Consider the following 21407-nt stretch of genomic DNA (forward strand, 5'->3'; position numbering starts at 1 on the left):
TCTGTGTACGTTCCTCTGTGTTGAGTATTAAGATGTCTGAACTGTGTTTGTTTAGCTTCAAGTTTGGAAGCGAATCTTTAACTTTTTGTTTCTTGAATGTCTTTACTTGAATCTAAAATAAATGTTGCTTTAAGCCCCTGAAGAGGCTGCAAAACCAGAGCTGGCAAAGATCAAGCCTGAACCAGCAGTAAAAAAGCCAGAGCCAGAGGCTCGAAAAGCAAAACCAGAACCAGAAAAACCAAAACCAGAAGTCCGTAAACCAGAGCCTGTTGTAACGAAGCCAGAACCTGCTGTTGCTAAGCCAGAACCTCCAGTTCCAAAACCAGAACCTGCAGTGGTCCCCAAACCTGAACCGGCAGAGGTTCCCAAACCAGAACCTGCAGAGGTCCCTAAACCAGAACCAGTGGAGGTCCCCAAACCCAAACTAAAACCTGTGGAGGTCTCCAAACCAGAACCAGTGGAGGTCCCCAAACCCAAATTAAAACCTGTGGAGGTCTCCAAACCAGAACCCGTGGAGGTCCCCAAACCCAAACTAAAACCTGTGGAGGTCTCCAAACCAGAACCAGTGGAGGTCCCCAAACCCAAACTAAAACCTGTGGAGGTCTCCAAACCAGAACCAGTGGAGGTCCCCAAACCCAAACTAAAACCTGTGGAGGTTTCCAAACCAGAACCCGTGGAGGTCCCCAAACCCAAACTAAAACCTGTGGAGGTCTCCAAACCAGAACCCGAGGAGGTCCCCAAACCCAAATTAAAACCTGTGGAGGTCTCCAAACCAGAACCGGTGGAGGTCCCCAAACCCAAACTAAAACCTGTGGAGGTTCCCAAACCAGAACCTGTGGAGGTCCCGAAACCAAAACCTGAGCCGGCAGTGAAAAAACCTGAACCTGAGGTGAAAGTGCCAAAACCTGAACCTCCAAAGATCAAACCAGAACCAACACCTGCACCAAAGGAACCTCTGAAGAAAGGTATACAACGGCTTTGATTGAGATGCAGCTCTGGAGTTTTTCTTAATCTTCTTAACTCCATCATCCAGCTTTAACTCATCTCGAGTGATTTTCCATGAGTGCTCACTGATCGCTTTTGTGATTAGTTTAGTTTGTGCAAGCAAACTCTTCATCATTCATCTTCATCATAACCTATCACACTAAAACCAAAACTCTTACATCCATCTTAAACTCTCTTTGGCTTCTGCGGTTTGTTTTTGTCTAATGTCTAACTCCAGTTACTGTGATGTGTCTGTGATGTTATGATGGGGCTGCACGTTGTCAGTTTTGGGTTTCCTTGTCTTGCACTCGATAGAGTGTTTGGGTTTGTCCATCTTTAACAACACTCTTCAGCTTGAATTCGTTGAAAGGCTTCTAATCTTTTTGAATGGTACTCTTTAAAGTTCCTGTGGAGGAAAAAATACCTGAGGCTCCAAAACCAGCCAAGAAACCTGAAGTTGCTGTTGTTCCTCCCAAAGAAGAGCCGACGAAGAAAGAGAAAGGTACTTCAGTGCTCTTGATCCTCAGACACAGGCCCAGGTTTTGTTTTGTATGTTGTCCTTTGAAGTCTCTTTTACATAAATGGGATTATGTTACCCAGATTACCAAAATGTGTTTAAATGATGTTATTAATATAGATAAATCAGGATTAGTAGATCTGGCAACAGAGTTTTTATGGTCCCCATAAGACCATGATCTTCCTCTGGTGCTGTCCTAAGGACAAGCTTTAAGACATTCTGCTTAAAGATGGAAAATTCTAGTGAAGTGACTCCCTGCTGTGTTTATTGCATCTTTATTTGTGCGCCAGCACATTTTTGAATTCTTTATAGTCATGTCTTGTGCATGTTTTTGTGTCAAACCCTTAAAGCTTTGAAGCCCAAACCTAAACTGGTACCTGAAGAGGTGCCTGAACCTCGAAAGGTGTTTGAAGATGTAGTTGTGTCGGAGACTGAACCTGAAAAAATACCTGAGAGACAGGAAGTCCATGTGAAGGAAAAGACCCCTGAGAGGGTCCCAGAAAAGGTGCTTGCACCTGAGAGAAAAGTGGAGGAAATTCCAAAGATGGTGCCAGAAAAAGTACCTGAGAAGGTTCCTAAAAAACCACCTGAGAAAAAGATGCCGGAGAAAGCTCCTCCTGAGAGGAAGCCAGTAGAAGTTCCCCAGAAGGTGGCTGAAGAAGAGAGAATTCCTGAGAAGAAGCCACCTGAGGAAGTAAAACCTGAAAGGGTGCCTAAGAAACAAACAGAGAGGATCTCTGTAGAAAAAACACCTGAGAAGGTGCCCGAAGCTAAACCTAAACGAGAGGTGGAAGAAATTCTTCCTAAAGGTACAGCTGAGGCAGACCTCAACTCTTTATATCTTTCTTTATGTCTTCTTCAAGCATATGAACCATTGGCAACAGTCCACTTACAGCACTCCTTCATCTGCCATGTGGTAACACATCTCAACGCACACTCAAAAAAATTAAATGTTAGTTTTAGTTCAATGTGCAAAATGCACGCATGTTGCATGTTGACCATTAAAGGCAAATTAATGAAATTCACTGATGTGGACAAATGACTTAAACTGGAGCAAGACCATCATTTAAATATATCAACTTTGTCATTCTAAGCATGTACTATTCTTAAATGTTAAATTCATTGCATGCACAAGTAGTGAATGCTGTACTTTGGCCCCATTCAGTGGTCGGAGCAAGAAGGACATATATATATATATATATATATATATATTTATATTTATATTTCTTACATATAATCTGGGTTGAACCTTCTTTTTTATGCCTCCATGCCGGTGATAGCTGTGGCTGGAGGCATTATATTTTTGGGTTGTCAGGATTAGATTTTGGTGGTCGTAGTTTAAAGGTAAAGGTCACCGTGACCTCACCTGACTTATTCTCTTTAGGGATTTTTTTTTTCAAATTTGGCACAAACGTTTACTTGAACTTACAATGAACTGATTAGATTTTGGTGTTCAAAGCTTAAGGTCACTGTGACCTTGCATTTTTGTCATTCTTTTGAACATGATATCTCAAGAAAACTTTGAGGGAATTTCTTCAAATTGGCACAAACATTCACTTGGACTTGAGGATGAACTGATTTGAATTTGGTGGCAAAGGTCAAGGTCACTGTTTTTATCACAATGTTTTATATCTTCTTATTTATGTAAAATTAAAAAAACCGAATAAACTTAAAAACTTATTGCACTGAACAATAACGAACTATTTAATTTCTTTGAGTCAACAGCAGATGTGACATTAATCATACTGTAACTGAACCGTTGCCTCTTCTTCTTCTTACACCCCTCTTTGATGTCTTATTTCTTGCTGTGTTTTGTCTTATTTAATGTTTGGTGGTTATTTCTGTTTGTTTGTTTGTTTGTTTGTTTGTTGAATGTCTTAATTCTCTTCTTTGAAAATGATCTTCCATGATCGTCCATCACCGTCTTGGATTAAAAACTGATTCATTCTTTAAAAGAAATAGAAACTAAGAAGACTGAAAAGATTCTGCCTCCAGTGGTTGAACAAGAGAAAAAAGTCTCTCCTCCAGAAAAAGGTACCACTATTTGAAAACACGATGGAGCACTTTAACCACATCTTAATCTTTAACTCTTGATGATAATACACAACAGGTGGATTATCAACTCAAGTATTAGCCATGTGATTAATCTCTGACTTGTCTCTTTCTTGCTTGCATGCTTGTCTTTGTGTTTTGTCATCACCTCTTGGCGCCGCTGCATGACGCCTCTTCTTCAACACCTCTTAAAACTTCCAGTAGCTACCAGTCTTGTCAAGATCGAACGAAAGAAAGGAGCTGAGAAGATACAGGAAGTTTATTACGTGACGGAGAAAGTGTCGCCCACGGAGGAGGTGTGGGAACACGAAGAGGTGGTGGAAGAACATGCCGAAGTGTTGTATGAGGACGAAGTGGCTCGTCTGGGCGAGAAGATAGTGTCATTATCAGAAGTAGACATCTTAAGTACGACAGAAAAGGCGAGAGATAAAAAGTCTGAGCTGAGAGGTGAGATATCTGTTACTGACTCTTCAAAGAGAAAAGAAACCAGGGTGACTAAACACAGAGTCCCAAAAACAGAAGAAACCATTGTTGTAGTTCAGGAACCTGAATCTGACAGAGATAGGGAGGTCATAACGTTGAAGGGTAAACCTACAAAGATAGAAGAGGAGTATTTTATCAAGACAATCGAGTCACCAAAAGAGGAGATTGCAGATGAAAGAAAAGACAGCCTATCAGTCAGACAATGGCCAGATGAGAGGGACATTTCTAAACAAGAAACTACTGTCACAGTCAGAAAGGGACGAGAGATAAGCATTACAACAGAGAGCAAAGAGAGGCAAGTGAGACCGCAAACTTATACAGTCAAAGAAACAGAGTCAGTACAAGAAAAGATCACATCAGTGACAGACACAGATAAAACTAAACCAGTTATTATCAGCACAGAGGCAAGAAAACTAACCAAAAAGCTGGACATCGACGAAAAGCCTTTTAGAGAAGTCACTTACGAGGAATCGGTCGATCATGATGTTGAGATAATATCAGATATTCCAGAGGAAGAATACAGTAGAAGTGAAGAAATTACAGAAATTAGAATCCAGCAGAGAGATGTCCCAGTTAAAGACAAGCGAACAAAAGTTATCCCCACTGAAGTGAAAGTGGTGGATGAGAAAACAAGTAGAAAAGAGGAACCTAGAATTAAACCAGCAGTCATTACTGACTCCAAAAAAGATGAAACTGTTGCTCCTGGAAAAGTGCCCGCAAAGAAACAAGAGATAGCTGAGCAGAAACAAGAGAAAAAGTTAAAGCCCGATGAGATAATCGACACAAAGGAGAAAGTTACGGAAAAAACAAAACTTAAAGAAGAGGTGACCCCCAAGGTAAAACCAAAAGAGTCAGTAACAGATATCGAGCCAAAGAAGCCAAAAGTGACTGAGCAGGAGATTGAGTTTGAGCCAGTTGCTGCAAGAACTGAAGCAGATTACAAGAAGAAAGAGGAGCCCAAAGATGTTCGTCCTCAGAGAGTCGAGAAGACAAAAGAAGAACCAAGTCTTTTAATCGAGGATACGGTTGAGACAAAACCTTCAGTCCCTTCAAAACCAGAGAAGAAAAGGATTTCCCCAGTAACAGCTTCCAGAGGTACAAAGAGCAAATTTAACATCATGATCATTTTCATCTTTAACTTTTTCATGTGACTCCATATTTGGGTGCAATCTTTCTTCTCTTTTTTTTTAATTTTTTATCTAAAATCTTGGGCCACCACGAGGGGTCATCATTTCAGCCTCATTTCACCTCATTTGTAAACGTCTCTTCATCCACCACTGTCATGTTCATTGTGTTCTCCATTGTCTTCATGTTACGTTACTCTTCTTTTTTTGCAGTATTTTAAAGGGGTTCTTTTTTATCCCTTTGTGGTTGAAATCTATCTTTCTTCTCTTGAATATTAATATCTTGTCTTAAACAAAACCTGATTATTTTTTAAAGAACAAGAAGTCGAGGCCAAGAAGATTCCCAAGGTGATTCCTGCTGCTTTGCCTCCTGAAACACAAGTCGAGATAAAAGAAAAAAGAGCAGAGAGAGGTACAGCGACAGCACATTTTCCTGTCAGTGCCTTTTTCTTTCGTATTATCTTCATGTTTGTCTTGTTTAACCCTAAATGTTTGTGTTTGTGTTTTTGTTCTTTCTAATCTCTTGGCACCGCTTCATGGTGCTTTTTCTTCACACCTCTTAAAATCATCCATCCTCAAGCAGCCACGAAGGGCCTTTTAAAGGCTGAGAAAAGAGCAGCAGCTCAAACGGATTACATATCAGAAAAGGTAGAAAAGGTTTTTGAAAGAGAAGAGGTTGCAGCAAAACCTCAAATATATCAGAACATCATCAAGGATGAAGAAGTTGTGGGCAAAAATTCTAAGTCTTTGCTGCAAGAAGGGATTTTAAGTAAGATGGAAGAACCTGAGGAAGGATCTGAAATAAGTGATGATTTATCTGTTACTGATAGTTTAAAGACATGTGGTCTAAAAACAAGAGTCATCCCAAAAACTAAAGAAAAGGTCATCATGACAGGAAGTAAATCTAGGAGAGAAAAAGTTGGGGCAGTTCAAGGTGAACCCGCCAGCCGAAAATTGTTGTCTGTTCAAAAAGCTGATTCTCCGACAGTGAGTGTAGAAATAAAAGATACTGAAGAATATAAAGAAGCTTTTCAAAGCAGAGAGAAAAAATCTGAGAGTCCAGAAATTTCAGTCAAAGCTGTTTATGATCAAAAACAGGTGATAGAACCCCAACAGGTGAGTTCTGAAGCGGACGCTGAAGAGAAGGAAGGTCTTATCACACAGGGACTAAAAGATATACGTAAAATACCAATTAGAAAATTTGAGTCATCACAAAGGACAGACGGGCAGCCTTTAGAAAAAGCCACTCTCCAGAAGAAATTAAAGCAAACTGACCAAGAGGAAAAACCGTTAGAGGCTGAAAATTTTGAAACAACCTCAAAGACACAAAAATCTGATTCTTCATGGCCTTTGAAACCAATAGAAAAGGAATCCTCCAAACCTAGAATAGTTGAATCTGAGGAAGGAGAGGAAAAGTCTGCTGGACAGAAAAGATTAGCAAAGACACCAGGCAGGGTAGAAAGAGATTCACAATCCAAAGAACGTGAATTAGCTGAAACAAATATTGAAGAAATTGAAACTGCAGTGTCTAAAGATATTCAAAAGAAAGAAATGCAGAAAGGCAAAGCTGATTCATTGAAAAAGAAAACACTCAAGAAACCTGAAATACAGGAACTAACTAAAGATGTCACAGATACAGAATTACTGGAGGAAGACACTCCTGAAAAATGTATTATAACTGATGAAGACATTGCAGAAGGTGAAGGACCAACCAACAAATTACAGAGACCAGAGGAGGTTTCCAAAAAGAAATTGCGGCTATCTAAACAAAAAGGACCAGCTGTAGTAAAAACAGGAGACGTAGAACTTGATTTGAGAGCAGTTACAGAAGTAGACCAAGACATGAAACAAGAAGGAAAGGAGTTAACCAAAGAAAAGTCAACCAGGGAGCTTGTGCCTGAGTCCATTTTGTCCAAAGTAGTTAAAGTCAAAGACAAATTGGTCAAAGTCAGTCCAATGGAGGGAACAACTGAGGTGAGACCCAACATAGAGACCTCAGTTTCTTCTGAGATAGAAGTCAAGCATCCAGAATCACTGTCAGAGAAAGAAACCATAACTGAAAATGCCCTTAAAAAACCTGAAATCTTACCAAAGAGCAAGACCCTGAAGAAAGATGTCAGTCAGAAAGTGAGACGGCAGACAGCAGTTGAAGATGAGGACCAGTTTAAAACACCTGTTGTCCAGGTTAGTCCAAAAGAAAAGACAAAACCAAGTCAAGAGCAAGCTGAAAAACAGTTGGAGCCAGTCAGAGTACCAAAACAAACAGTAGAACGTCATACCCCAGAACAAGATACCACTGAAGCAGAAGACACTGTTGGTGAAGAAAAAGCTGTTAAAGTAAAAGACATGAAAACCAAAGACCAACCGGATGTAGTTACAACTGAAGATAAAGAACACATCGTTTATCCAACTGAAAAGATAAAAACAAGGCAGGAAGAAACTAAAAGAAAAGCATCAGCTGCTCCTGTTGTTGAGAAAATGTTCATAAAATCAGTGACAGAACAAGACGCCCCTCAGAGGAAAGTTCCTGCAAAGGACAAAGAATCACTGTTCCCCCAAACTGAAGAGACTGCCGTTGAAGATCAGCTAAAACCTGACATGAATAAAGTTAAAACACTTCAAACTGAGAAAGGAAAAGATGCAGTTTTGTTAGAAACATTTCAGATAGACGAAGTTCCACTGAACTATGATGATATTGAAGATGTTCAGTCAGAGGTCAGAGAAGATCAAATAGACAAAGTTACTGACAAATTTATTCCCATCGAAGAGCAGGAAACAAAGATGATGAAAGTTTTAAGAAAACCTTTGACTGAGGAGAAAGAAAAGCCAGAGGCCATTCCTCAAAAACAGAGACAGCAGAAGCCAATCAGGGATAAAGCAGACAATGTCCAGGCAAAGATCGTCAGATTTAAAGATGTAACTAAAGCAGAGGAAGTAACAGAACAAGAACTAATTGCAAAAATGTCCTTGGTCACTCCTGTGATCGAACTAAAACACAAAGAAGAAACAATAGCTCCAGAAAAATGTTCCAAAACAGCAGCAGTTGTAAAAGACACTGTCAAAAAGGAGGAAATTAAGTTAAGGGTAATCCCTGCAAAAGTAAAGCCCACAGAAAGACCTCAGAAAGTCCAGTTGGAAACAGATGAAGCCACAGATGATCTCATCAAACAGATGAAACCAGCAAGAAAGGAAGCTGGAAGAAAAGGTTTGGATACAGGTGTGATTGACAAGACAATTGAAATTAATTCAACAGGGAGCAAGTCAGTATCTCCACTAGAACCACAACAGAAACCTCAAGTGATCGTAGTTGAACAGGACCAGCTAAAGGTCAGCACAGTTAAAGATAAAACCTTTAAAGTCAAAGAGATGAAAACAACAGATGAAGAGATTGAAAGAAAGGTTTTAGTTACACCTTCAATGGAGGAAACTTCTAAACCTGCTCCTGAAAAACTTGCAGAAATCAAAGAAACTGAATTTGCAGCAGGTGATGAAGAAATGGATTCCTTTGGAGAAATACCTTGTGAAACATTAATATACCCCAAAGAGAAAGGACAAAAAATAGCTAAAACTAAAGAGGTTGAGAACAAACAAATTCCATCAAAATCCGTAAGAATTAAGAAATTTGAAAAACTGACTTCCATCAAAGATGGTACACCTGAAAAACAAGCAGAAACCAAAGAATTTGTCACGGAGCACGCGTTTGATGGGGAAACTGATACAACAGAGAGTGAGTCAGTATCTCCGCAAGCACCACAACAGAAACCTCAGGAGATTATAGTAGAACAGGACAAGCTAAAGGTCAGTACAGTTAAATATAAAACCTTTAAAGTGACTCCTGTTAAAGAGGCAAAAATAACAGATGAAGAGATTGAAAGAAAGGTTATAGTTACACCTTTAATGGAGGAAACTTCTAAAGAACTGGAAGTTGAAGCTGCTCCTGAAAAACTTGGAGAAATCAGAAAAACTGAATTTGAAGCAGATGTTGAGGAAATTGATAACTTTGGAATAATACCCTCAGAAACATCAGTTTCAATGAAGGAGAAAAGACAAACGCTACCCAAAACTAAAGAGGTTGCTGACAAACAAATCCCATCAAAATTCATCAAAGTTAAGGATAAACCTCAAAAGGTGACTCCCATTAAAGATGGTACACCTGAAAAACATACAAAAACTAAAGAAGCAGTCATGGAGCATGCAATGTCTGATGAGGAAATTGATATAACAGAGGGCAAGCCAGTTTCTCCACAAGAGCCACAACAGAAACCTCAAGAGATTTTAGTTGAACAGAACCAGCTGAAAGTTAGCACAGTTAAGCATAAAACCTTTAAAGTTTGTCCTCCTAAAGAGAAAAAAACAACAGATGAACATATTGAAAGAAAGGTTTCAGTTACACCTTTAATAGAGGGGACTTCAAAAGAACTAGAAGTTGAAGCTGCTCCTGAAAAACTTGCAGCGGTATGTGAGGAAATTCATGAGGCAGATAGTATTCCTTCAGAGGAATCAATTTCCCTGAAGGAAAAACGACAAAAGTTAACCAAGATTAAAGATCTTGCAGACGAACAGATCCCATCAAAATCTGTCACAGTTACGGATAAAACTGAAAAAGTGATTTCCATTAAAGATGGTACACCTGACAAACTGACAAAAACCAAAGTAAAAGTCACAGAGTGTGTGTTTGATGAGGGCATTGATTTGACAGAAAGCGTGTCAGTATCTCCACAAGAACCACAACAGAAACCTACCAAACCTCAAGAAATAATAGTTGAACAAAACCAGCTAAAGGTCAGTACAGTTAAACATAAAACCTTTAAAGTGTCTCCTTTTAAAGAGAGAAAAACAACAGATGAAGAGATTGAAAGCAAGGCTTTCGTTACACCTTTAATAGAAGAAACTTTTAGAGAGCCAAAAGTTGAAGCTGCTCCTGAAAAACTTGGAGAAATCAGAGAAATTGAATTTGCAGTAGTTGATGAAGAAATAGATTCCTTTGGAAAAATACCTTCTGAAATATCAGTGTCAATGAAAAAGAGAGAACAAAAGTTAGTCAAAACTAAAGAGGTTGCTGACAAACAAATCCCATCAAAATCCATCAAAGGTAAAGATAAACCTCAACAAGTGATTCCCATTAAAGCTGGCATACCTGAAAAATATACAAAAACAGAGGGTATTGTCATGGAACGTGCAATGTCTGATGAGGAAACTGATACAACAGAGAGCGAGTCAGTTTCTCCACTACAACCACAACAGAAACCTCAAGAGATTATAGTTGGACAGGACCAGCTAAAGGTCATTACCGTTAAGCATAAAACCTTTAAAGTTTCTCCTCTTAAAGAGGCAAAAACAACAGATGAAGAGATTAAAAGAAAGGGTTTAGTTTCACCAATGATAGAGGAAACTTCGAAAGACATTGAAGCTGAAGCTGCTCCTGAAAAACTTGCAGATATCAGAGAAACTGAACTTACAGCAGTTGATAAGGAAATTCATGTGGCGGATGGTATTCCTCCAGAGGAATCAATGTCCCAGAAGGAGAGACGACAAAAATTAGCCAAAACTAAAGAGGTTGAAGACAAACAAATACCATCAGAATTTGTCACAGTAAAAGATAAACTTAAAAAAGTGACTCCCATTGACAATGATACACCTGAAAAACATACAAAAACCAAAGAAAAAGTCACAGAGCGTGTGTTTGATGAGGAAACTGATACAACAGAGTGTGAGTCAGTATTTCCACAAGAACCAGAAAGGAAAGCTCAAGAGACTTTAGTTGAACAGGACCAGCTGAAGCTCAGCACAGTTAAACATAAAACCTTTAAAGTTACTCCTTTGAAAGGGGCAAAAACAACAGATGAACAGATTGAAAGAAAGGCTTCAGTTACACCTTTAATAGAGGAAGCTTTGAAAGAACTAGAAGGTGAAACTGCTCCTGAAAAACTTGCAGATATCAGAGAAACTGAATTTGCAGCAGTAGAGGAAGAAATTCATGCGGCAGATGGTATTCCTTCAAAGGAATCAACGTCCCCGAAGGACAAGCGACAAAAGTTAGTCAAAACTAAAGAGGTTGGAGACAAACAAATACCATCAGAATTTGTCTCAGTTAAAGATAAACTTCAAAAAGTAACTTCCATTAAAGATGGTATACCTGAAAAACATACAAAAATTAAAGAAAAAGTCACAGAGCTTGTGTTTGATGAGGAAATTGATATAACAGAGAACAAGTTAGCATTTAAACAAAAACCACATCAGAAACCTCAAGAGGTTACAGTTGAACAGGACCAGCTGAAGGTCAGAACAGTTAAAGATAAAACCTTTAAAGTTACTCCTTCAAAAGAGGCAAAACCAAGACATGAACAGATTGAAAGAAAGGTTTCAGTTACACCAATGATAGAGGAAACTTTGAAAGATACTGAAGCTGAAGCTGCTCCTGAAAAACTTGCAGATATCAGAGAAACTGAACTTACAGCAGTTGATAAGGAAATTCATGTGGCGGATGGTATTCCTCCAGAGGAATCAATGTCCCAGAAGGAGACGACAAAAGTTAGTCAAAACTAAAGAGGTGGAAGACAAACAAATACCATCAGAATTTGTCACAGTAAAAGATAAACTTAAAAAAGTGACTCCCATTGACAATGATACACCTGAAAAACATACAAAAACCAAAGAAAAAGTCACAGAGCGTGTGTTTGATGAGGAAACTGATACAACAGAGTGTGAGTCAGTATTTCCACAAGAACCAGAAAGGAAAGCTCAAGAGACTTTAGTTGAACAGGACCAGCTGAAGCTCAGCACAGTTAAACATAAAACCTTTAAAGTTACTCCTTTGAAAGGCAAAAACAACAGATGAACAGATTGAAAGAAAGGCTTCAGTTACACCTTTAATAGAGGAAGCTTTGAAAGAACTAGAAGTTGAAACTGCTCCTGAAAAACTTGCAGATATCAGAGAAACTGAATTTGCAGCAGTAGATGAAGAAATTCATGCGGCAGATGGTATTCCTTCAAAGGAATCAACGTCCCCGAAGGACAAGCGACAAAAGTTAGTCAAAACTAAAGAGGTTGGAGACAAACAAATACCATCAGAATTTGTCTCAGTTAAAGATAAACTTCAAAAAGTAACTTCCATTAAAGATGGTATACCTGAAAAACATACAAAAATTAAAGAAAAAGTCACAGAGCTTGTGTTTGATGAGGAAATTGATATAACAGAGAACAAGTTAGCATTTAAACAAAAACCACATCAGAAACCTCAAGAGGTTACAGTTGAACAGGACCAGCTGAAGGTCAGAACAGTTAAAGATAAAACCTTTAAAGTTACTCCTTCAAAAGAGGCAAAACCAAGACATGAACAGATTGAAAGAAAGGTTTCAGTTACACCAATGATAGAGGAAACTTTGAAAGATATTGAAGCTGAAGCTGCTCCTGAAAAACTTGCAGATATCAGAGAAACTGAACTTACAGCAGTTGATAAGGAAATTCATGTGGCGGATGGTATTCCTCCAGAGGAATCAATGTCCCAGAAGGAGAGACGACAAAAGTTAGTCAAAACTAAAGAGGTGGAAGACAAACAAATACCATCAGAATTTGTCACAGTAAAAGATAAACTTAAAAAAGTGACTCCCATTGACAATGATACACCTGAAAAACATACAAAAACCAAAGAAAAAGTCACAGAGCGTGTGTTTGATGAGGAAACTGATACAACAGAGTGTGAGTCAGTATTTCCACAAGAACCAGAAAGGAAAGCTCAAGAGACTTTAGTTGAACAGGACCAGCTGAAGCTCAGCACAGTTAAACATAAAACCTTTAAAGTTACTCCTTTAAAAGGCAAAAACAACAGATGAACAGATTGAAAGAAAGGCTTCAGTTACACCTTTAATAGAGGAAGCTTTGAAAGAACTAGAAGTTGAAACTGCTCCTGAAAAACTTGCAGATATCAGAGAAACTGAATTTGCAGCAGTAGAGGAAGAAATTCATGTGGCAGATGGTATTCCTTCAAAGGAATCAACGTCCCCGAAGGACAAGCGACAAAAGTTAGTCAAAACTAAAGAGGTTGGAGACAAACAAATACCATCAGAATTTGTCTCAGTTAAAGATAAACTTCAAAAAGTGACTCCCATTAAAGATGGTATACCTGAAAAACATACAAAAATTAAAGAAAAAGTCACGGAGCATGTGTTTGATGAGGAAATTGATATAACAGAGAACAAGTTAGCATTTAAACAAAAACCACATCAGAAACCTCAAGAGGTTACAGTTGAACAGGACCAGCTGAAGGTCAGAACAGTTAAAGATAAAACCTTTAAAGTTACTCCTTCAAAAGAGGCGAAACCAAGACATGAACAGATTGAAAGAAAGGTTTCAGTTACACCAATGATAGAGGAAACTTTGAAAGATATCGAAGCTGAAGCTGCTCCTGAAAAACTTGCAGATATCAGAGAAACTGAACTTACAGCAGTTGATAAGGAAATTCATGTGGCGGATGGTATTCCTCCAGAGGAATCAATGTCCCAGAAGGAGAGACGACAAAAGTTAGCCAAAACTAAAGAGGTTGAAGACAAACAAATACCATCAGAATTTGTCACAGTAAAAGATAAACTTAAAAAAGTGACTCCCATTGAAAATGGTACACCTGAAAAACATACAAAAACCAAAGAAAAAGTCACAGAGCGTGTGTTTGATGAGGAAACTGATACAACAGAGTGTGAGTCAGTATTTCCACAAGAACCAGAAAGGAAAGCTCAAGAGACTTTAGTTGAACAGGACCAGCTGAAGCTCAGCACAGTTAAACATAAAACCTTTAAAGTTACTCCTTTAAAAGGGGCAAAAACAACAGATGAACAGATTGAAAGAAAGGCTTCAGTTACACCTTTAATAGAGGAAGCTTTGAAAGAACTAGAAGTTGAAACTGCTCCTGAAAAACTTGCAGATATCAGAGAAACTGAATTTGCAGCAGTAGATGAAGAAATTCATGTGGCAGATGGTATTCCTTCAAAGGAATCAACGTCCTCGAAGGACAAGCGACAAAAGTTAGTCAAAACTAAAGAGGTTGGAGACAAACAAGTACCATCAGAATTTGTCTCAGTTAAAGATAAACTTCAAAAAGTAACTTCCATTAAAGATGGTATACCAGAAAAACATACAAAAATTAAAGAAAAAGTCACAGAGCTTGTGTTTGATGAGGAAATTGATATAACAGAGAACAAGTTAGCATTTAAACAAAAACCACATCAGAAACCTCAAGAGGTTACAGTTGAACAGGACCAGCTGAAGGTCAGAACAGTTAAAGATAAAACCTTTAAAGTTACTCCTTCAAAAGAGGCAAAACCAAGACATGAACAGATTGAAAGAAAGGTTTCAGTTACACCAATGATAGAGGAAACTTTGAAAGATATCGAAGCTGAAGCTGCTCCTGAAAAACTTGCAGATATCAGAGAAACTGAACTTACAGCAGTTGATAAGGAAATTCATGTGGCGGATGGTATTCCTCCAGAGGAATCAATGTCCCAGAAGGAGAGACGACAAAAATTAGCCAAAACTAAAGAGGTTGAAGACAAACAAATACCATCAGAATTTGTCACAGTAAAAGATAAACTTAAAAAAGTGACTCCCATTGACAATGATACACCTGAAAAACATACAAAAACCAAAGAAAAAGTCACAGAGCGTGTGTTTGATGAGGAAACTGATACAACAGAGTGTGAGTCAGTATTTCCACAAGAACCAGAAAGGAAAGCTCAAGAGACTTTAGTTGAACAGGACCAGCTGAAGGTCAGAACAGTTAAAGATAAAACCTTTAAAGTTACTCCTTTAAAAGAGGCAAAAACAACAGATGAACAGATTGAACGAAAGGTTTCAGTTACACCTTTAATAGAGGAAGCTTTGAAAGAACTAGAAGTTGAAACTGCTCCTGAAAAACTTGCAGATATCAGAGAAACTGAATTTGCAGTAGTTGATGAGGAAATTCATGCGGCAGATGGTATTCCTTCAAAGGAATCAACGTCCCCAAAGGACAAGCGACAAAAGTTAGTCAAAACTAAAGAGGTTGCAGTCCAACAAATCCCTTCAAAATCTGTCACAGTCAAGGATAAACCTCAGAAAGCAACTCCCATTAAAGATGGTACACCTGAAAAACATACAAAAATGAAAGAAGTCATTGAGCGTGCAGAGTTTGATGAGGGCATTGATATGGCAGAGAGTGAGTCATTATCTCTACAAGAACCACAACAGAAACCTCAAACGATTATAGTTGAACAGGACCGGCTACAGGTCAGCACAATTAAAGATAAAACTTGTAAAGTTACTCCTCTTAAAGAGACAAAAACAACAGATGAAGAGATGAAAGGAAAGGTTTCAGTTACAGGCATGATGGAGGAAACTTCTAAAGAACTAATAGTTGAGGCTGCTCCTGAAAAACTTGGAAAAATCAGAAAATCTGAACTTGTTGCAGTTGATGAAGAAATTCATGTGGCAGATGGTATTCCTCCAGATGAATCAACATCCCTGAAGGACAAACGACAAAAGTTAGCTAAAAATAAAGACGTTGCAGACAAACACATCCCATTGAAAATTTTCACAGTTAAGGGTAAGACTGAAAAAGTGATCACCATTAGAGATGGCACACCTGAAACACATACAAAAGGTAAAGAAGTCATTGTGAGTGCAATGCCTGATGAGGACATTGATACAACAGAGAGTGAGTTAGTACCTCCAAAAGAACTACAACAGAAGCCTCAAGAGATTACAGTTGAACAGGACCAGCAAAAGGTCATCACAGTTAAAGATAAAACCTTTAAAGTTACTCCTCTTAAAGAGGCAAAAACAAAACAGGAACAAATAGAAAGAAAGGTTTCAGTTACACCCATGATGGAGGAAACTACTAAAGAACTTGAAGTCGAAGCTGCTCCTGACAAACTTGCAGATATCAGAGTAACTGAATTTGCAGCAGATGATGAAGAAATTGATTCATTTGGAAAAATTATGTCCCCAAAGGAGAAAGAACAGAAGTTACCCAAAACTAAAGAGATTGCTGACAAACAAATCCCATCTAGATCCATCAAAGTTCAGGATAAACCTCAACATGTGCCTCTCATTAAAGATGGTACACCTGAAAAACATAGAAGAATTAAAGAATTCTTCACAGAGCATGCAATGTTAGATGAGGAAATTGATACGACAGAGAGTGAATCAGTATCTCCACAAGAACAACAATACGAACTTACCAAACCTCAGGAGATAATAGTTGAACAAGACCAGCTGAAGGTCAGTACAGTTAAACATAAAACCTTTAAAGTCAGTCCTGTTAAAGAGACGAAAACAGTAGATGAAGAGATTGAAAGAAAGGTTTTCGTTACAGCTTTAATAGAAGAAAGTTTTAGAGAACCAAAAGTTGAAGCTGCTCCTGAAAAACTTGCAGATATCAGAGAAACTGAACTTACAGCAGTTGATAAGGAAATTCATGTGGCGGATGGTATTCCTCCAGAGGAATCAATGTCCCGGAAGGACAAACTACAAAAGTTAGCCAAAACTAAAGAGGTTGCAGACCAACAAATACCACCAAAATTAATCACAGTTAAGGGTAAAATTGCAAAAGTGACTTCCATTGAAGAAGAGACACCAGATGACGAATTCCGGTCAGTTGTCATCCAGGTTAAAGCTAAAAAAGGTCAAACACCTGAGACTGAAGAAAAGAAAACACAACAGGAGCCGGAGCAATTTCAGAGGATAGATGCTGCCAAAGAAACTGGGCCTGAAGTCACAGTCAAAATTGATACTTCTGTGCCTGTTTCTCATAAAAAGGATGAACCTCAGAAAGATAAAAGGACAAAGTCCACCAAATCTAAAATGGTCCAGGCTAGGACAGTTGCAGTTGGGGACGAATATGGTGGTGTTACACCTTTTGAAACAACAAAAATCAAAGAGGAACAAGCCGAACGACTGACTGTAGTGGTACCTGTGGTGAAAGAGGCATCTGAAAAACCTTTAACAATAAAAGATAAAGATGCTAAAACACACATTGCACAGCAGGTCTCTTCTGATGATACAGTCAAAGACATTCATTTTAGAAAAGAAAAAATAATGACAGTAGAAGGAATTCAGCCAATAGGAGATACAAAGACAGACAGAAAAGTTGTTTCTCTTGAAGAGAAGACAACAAAGCAGAAACCAACAGTAACAAAGGCAGAGGTTATACCTGAGTTTGACGTGAAAGACAAGATAATAGATGGCATTCCTCAAGAAAAAGAACAGAAAGTTAAAGTAATGAAGGTTGAAACTGGAGAAGTCCTCCCAATTTTAAAGACAAAACCAATATGCCAAGAAGAAATCAAAAGCTCGGATTCAACTACAGCTCTGCAAGAAAAATCTAAACACAGAACCGCTGAAGAGATCCAGTCAAAGACAGTTACAGTTAAAGATGAATATGGTAGTGTTACGCCATTGGAAGTAACAGAAACAAAACAAGAACAAGTTAAAACAAAGTTTTCAGTGGCACCTGCGATGGAGGTTGCACCTGAAAAATCTCAGATAGTAAAAGATGCTATATCGGAAACTTCCAAACATATCACAGCTAAACAAGCCAAAACCAAGGAAGACATGGCTAAAGATAAATCAGAGAAAACTGAAGTTATTAGAAAGGATTCAGGTTCAACTAAACCAGATGTAACAAAAGAACTCACCATGGTAGATAAACTTCCAGTAATAGAAAAAAACATCACCGTTCTTCCAGTTGAAGAGATGAAAACCAGGCAGATCCAAACAGAAACAAAGAAAGCACCTGCTTCTGTAATGGATGTAGCAGACATACCTATGAAAAAAGATGCCCTCAAGAAAACAGATGAGTCAGAACGCATTTCACAAAAGAAAGATGCAACCAAAACAGAAGAGCAGATGTTTGACAAAACGTCAGAGATTATAAATGAAGATGCACAGAGAAAGAAATCCCTGAAAGAGAAAAGTACAAGAACTTTTGTAGAAGCGCAGTCCAAAACAGTCATAGTAAAAGATAAATATGGTAGTGTTACTCCATTTGAAGTCCCTAAAACAAAAGAGGAACAAGTTGAAAGAAGGTTCTCATTGGCACCTGTGATGGAGTTTGCATTTGAAAGATCTCTGATAGTGAGAGAAGGAGATGTTAAGTTAGACACTGTCCAGCGGTATATCAAACCTGATGAGGTAGTAGATATTACCTCAAGAAGAGACAGCATTTGCAAGTTGGATGACAAGACAAAGGAGTCTTTAAGGGACATGAAACAAGTCACAGTTGAACAAGTCACCTCACAAGTAGAGCTACTTCAAGATCAAACAGAGAAGATTGCTCCCATTAGAGAGGAATTACCTGAAGGAAAGGAACAAATTGAAAGAAAGGCCTCTGTTTTACCCAGACTAGAAGTAACATATCAAAAGTCTTTGGTGGAGCAAGAAGCTCCAGAAAAACTTAACGTTATGGATAAAACCCATTCAGTTCTACCGACAGAAGAGGTAAAAACCAGACAAAAGCCAACTGAAACAAAGACAGATGTTACTCTTGTAAGACAGGAAACTGGCACAGAGATTAAAGACATCCAGTCAAAGAAATCAAGTTCCCTTATGGAGAAAGGACAGAGGTTGGACAAAGTTACAAAACTTTCCCTAGAAGAAGTGCAGTCCAAGGCAGTTACAGTTAAAGATGAATATGGTAGTGTTATTCCATTTGAAGTCACAGAAACAAAACAAGAACAAGTTGAAAAAAGGTCCTCTTTGGCACCTGTGATGGAGGTTGCATCTGCAAGATCTCGGATAGTGAGAGAAGGAGATGTAAAGTCAGACACCCTCCGGCGGTATTTCACACCTGATGAGCTAGTGAAAGATATTACGTCAAGAAAAGAGAGCATTTATGAGTCAGATGACATTCCTCTAAAGACAGACAAGGATTCTAGGGACACAAAAGACATTGCAGTTGAACAGTTAACATCAAAAGTAGACCTTGTTCAAGATCAAACAGGGAAGGTTTCTCTAATTATAGAGGAATTACCTGAAAGACAAGGGCAAGCGGGAAGAAAGGCCTCAGTTTCACCCAAGCCAGGAGTAACATATCAACAGTCTTTGGTGGAGCAAGAGGCTCCAGAAAAACTTACAGTAATAGATAAAACCACCTCGGTTCTTCCAGCTGAAGAGGTAAAAACCAGACAAAAGACAACTGAAACAAAGACAGATGTTACTCGTGTAACAAAAGTGACCGATGTAGAGATTAAAGACATTCAGCCAAAGAGATCAAAATCCCTCAAAGAGAAAGAGCAGAGGTTGACCAAAGGTACAAAACTTCCCCTAGAAGAAGTGCAGTCCAAGACAGTTACAGTTAGAGATGAATATGGTAGTGTTATACCACGTGAAGTCCAAGAAACCAAACAGGAACAAGTGGAACGAACATCCTCATTGGCACCTGTGATGGAAGTTGCATCTGCAAGATCTCGGTTAGTGAGAGAGGGAGACGTAAAATCAGACACCCTCCAGTGGTATATCACACCTGATGAGCTAGTGAAAGATATTATGTCAAGAAAAGAGAGCATTTATGAGTCAGATGACATTTCTCTAAAGACAAAAGACTCTGTAAGGGGTATGCAAGATATTACAGTTGAACAAATAACATCAAAAGTAGACCTAGTTCAAGATCAAACAGAGGTTACTCCCATCGGAGAGGAATTACCTGAAAGAAAGGAACAAATTCAAAGAAGGGCCTTAGTTGCACCCCAACCAGAAGTAACATATCAACAGTCTTTGGTGGAGCAAGAAGCTCCAGAAAAACTTACAGTAATAGATAAAACCACCTCAGTTCTTCCATCTGAAGAGGTAAAAACTAAACACAAGCAAACAAAGACAGATGTTACTCCTGTAACAAAAGTGACCGATGCAGAGGTTAAAGACATTCAGCCAAAGAGATCAATATCCCCCAAAGAGAAAGAACAGAGGTTAGACAGAGGTGCAAAAATTACCCATGAAGGAATGCAGGCCAAGACAGTTAGAGTTAGAGATGAATACAGTGGTGTTATTCCATTTGAAGTCACTGAAACAAAACAGGAACAAGTGGAAAGAACACTTTTAATTGCACCTGTGATGGGCACTGCAGCTAAAAAACACCTAATAGTTAAAGATGGAGACATTAAATCAGACACCCTTCAAAGATTCATTATACCTGACAAGCTTGTAAAAGACAGTGCATCAAGGGAAGAGGACATTTATGAATCCAGTGAGGTATCTCTTAGAAGATATTCACAAAGTCCAGAGTCCGCCAAGGAAGATCTGGAAGTTTTAGCTGCAAAACAAGAGGTTACAGATGAAGATACTCAGTTTAAAGAAGTCACAAGTCAATTCAAAAGTGATGATGATTCAGTAACAACAAAACATACCCAAACTCAACAAAAGGCAGAACTGACTGCTATTACTCACCAAAAGACTCAAGATACATTAGTAGGAGAAGATGCTAAAGCAGATGTAGACTCTCTAAAAGACCGAGGTCAGGTAACATTTGAAGGCATCCAGTTTAAAACAGACACAGTTAAAGACGTTTGTCTTAGTGTTGCTCCGGATGTAGAAACAAAGAAGGAGCAAATAGAAAGAAAAGCTTCAAGGACACCTGTAATGGATGTAGCATATGAAAAAACATTGATTGGGAAAGAAAAATATATTAAATTAGATACTCCACAAATGCTTATTTCCCCTGACAATCTGTTAAAAGACAAAACATCAAAAAAAGAGGATTTAAAGAAGGGCCAATCCACTATCGATAACGGACAGAAGTTGGATCAAACGGAAGTGATCAGAATGCAAGAAATCAAGTCAAAGGTTGAAATGCTTGGGGACAAAACTAGCCAAGTTATTCCAGTTGAAACAACCAGAGCGGAGTCCGTCACTGCAGGATTACCACGAGGCCAAGATACTTCAAATAAGTACACCAGACTTGGAGAAGTTGTTAGAGGTACTCTAACAGAATTTCCAATACAGACTTTGCGTGAAAGTGATCAATCTGAGGTTAAATTAGAAGAAATCCAGCCAAAGATAGTCACAGCTAAAGATAAACTAGCTACAGTTAGTCCTACTGAAGGAAGAAAACTGAAAATGGAACACACTGATAGAAAAGCTGCAGCACCACTGGCAACTGAAGTGATGTCTAAAGAATTGCTCATAGAAGATGACAGACCAGAAGAAGAAACTAAAAGAGAAACTCTTAAAGACAGAATTACAATCAAAGATAAAATTAAAATAGTGTCAGCTGAACAAGACTT

The 21407-nt window shown here is 38.5% G+C and overlaps 1 protein-coding gene across 9 annotated transcripts in view; it reads left to right on the forward strand.

Moving 5' to 3' along the window:
- ttn.2 (titin, tandem duplicate 2) overlaps window positions 1-21407 on the forward strand; it is a 249401-nt gene that overhangs the window by 100770 nt on the left and 127224 nt on the right. For 4 of the 9 annotated variants that reach the window (XM_049594297.1, XM_049594300.1, XM_049594298.1 and 1 more), the window contains exon 88: window positions 135-965. The exons of 1 other annotated variant lie outside the window; for it this stretch is intronic. In XM_049594297.1, coding sequence (XP_049450254.1) covers window positions 135-965 — 831 coding nt within the window. Of the gene's footprint in view, window positions 1-134; window positions 966-1387; window positions 1487-1851; window positions 2311-3457; window positions 3536-3754; window positions 5132-5476; window positions 5573-21407 lie in introns of all 9 variants that reach the window. 4 more of the 9 variants (XM_049594296.1, XM_049594299.1, XM_049594294.1 and 1 more) reach the window with 3 other exon arrangements.

The sequence above is a fragment of the Epinephelus fuscoguttatus genome, linkage group LG13 (assembly GCF_011397635.1).
Source record: "Epinephelus fuscoguttatus linkage group LG13, E.fuscoguttatus.final_Chr_v1".
Lineage (NCBI taxonomy): Eukaryota > Metazoa > Chordata > Actinopteri > Perciformes > Serranidae > Epinephelus > Epinephelus fuscoguttatus.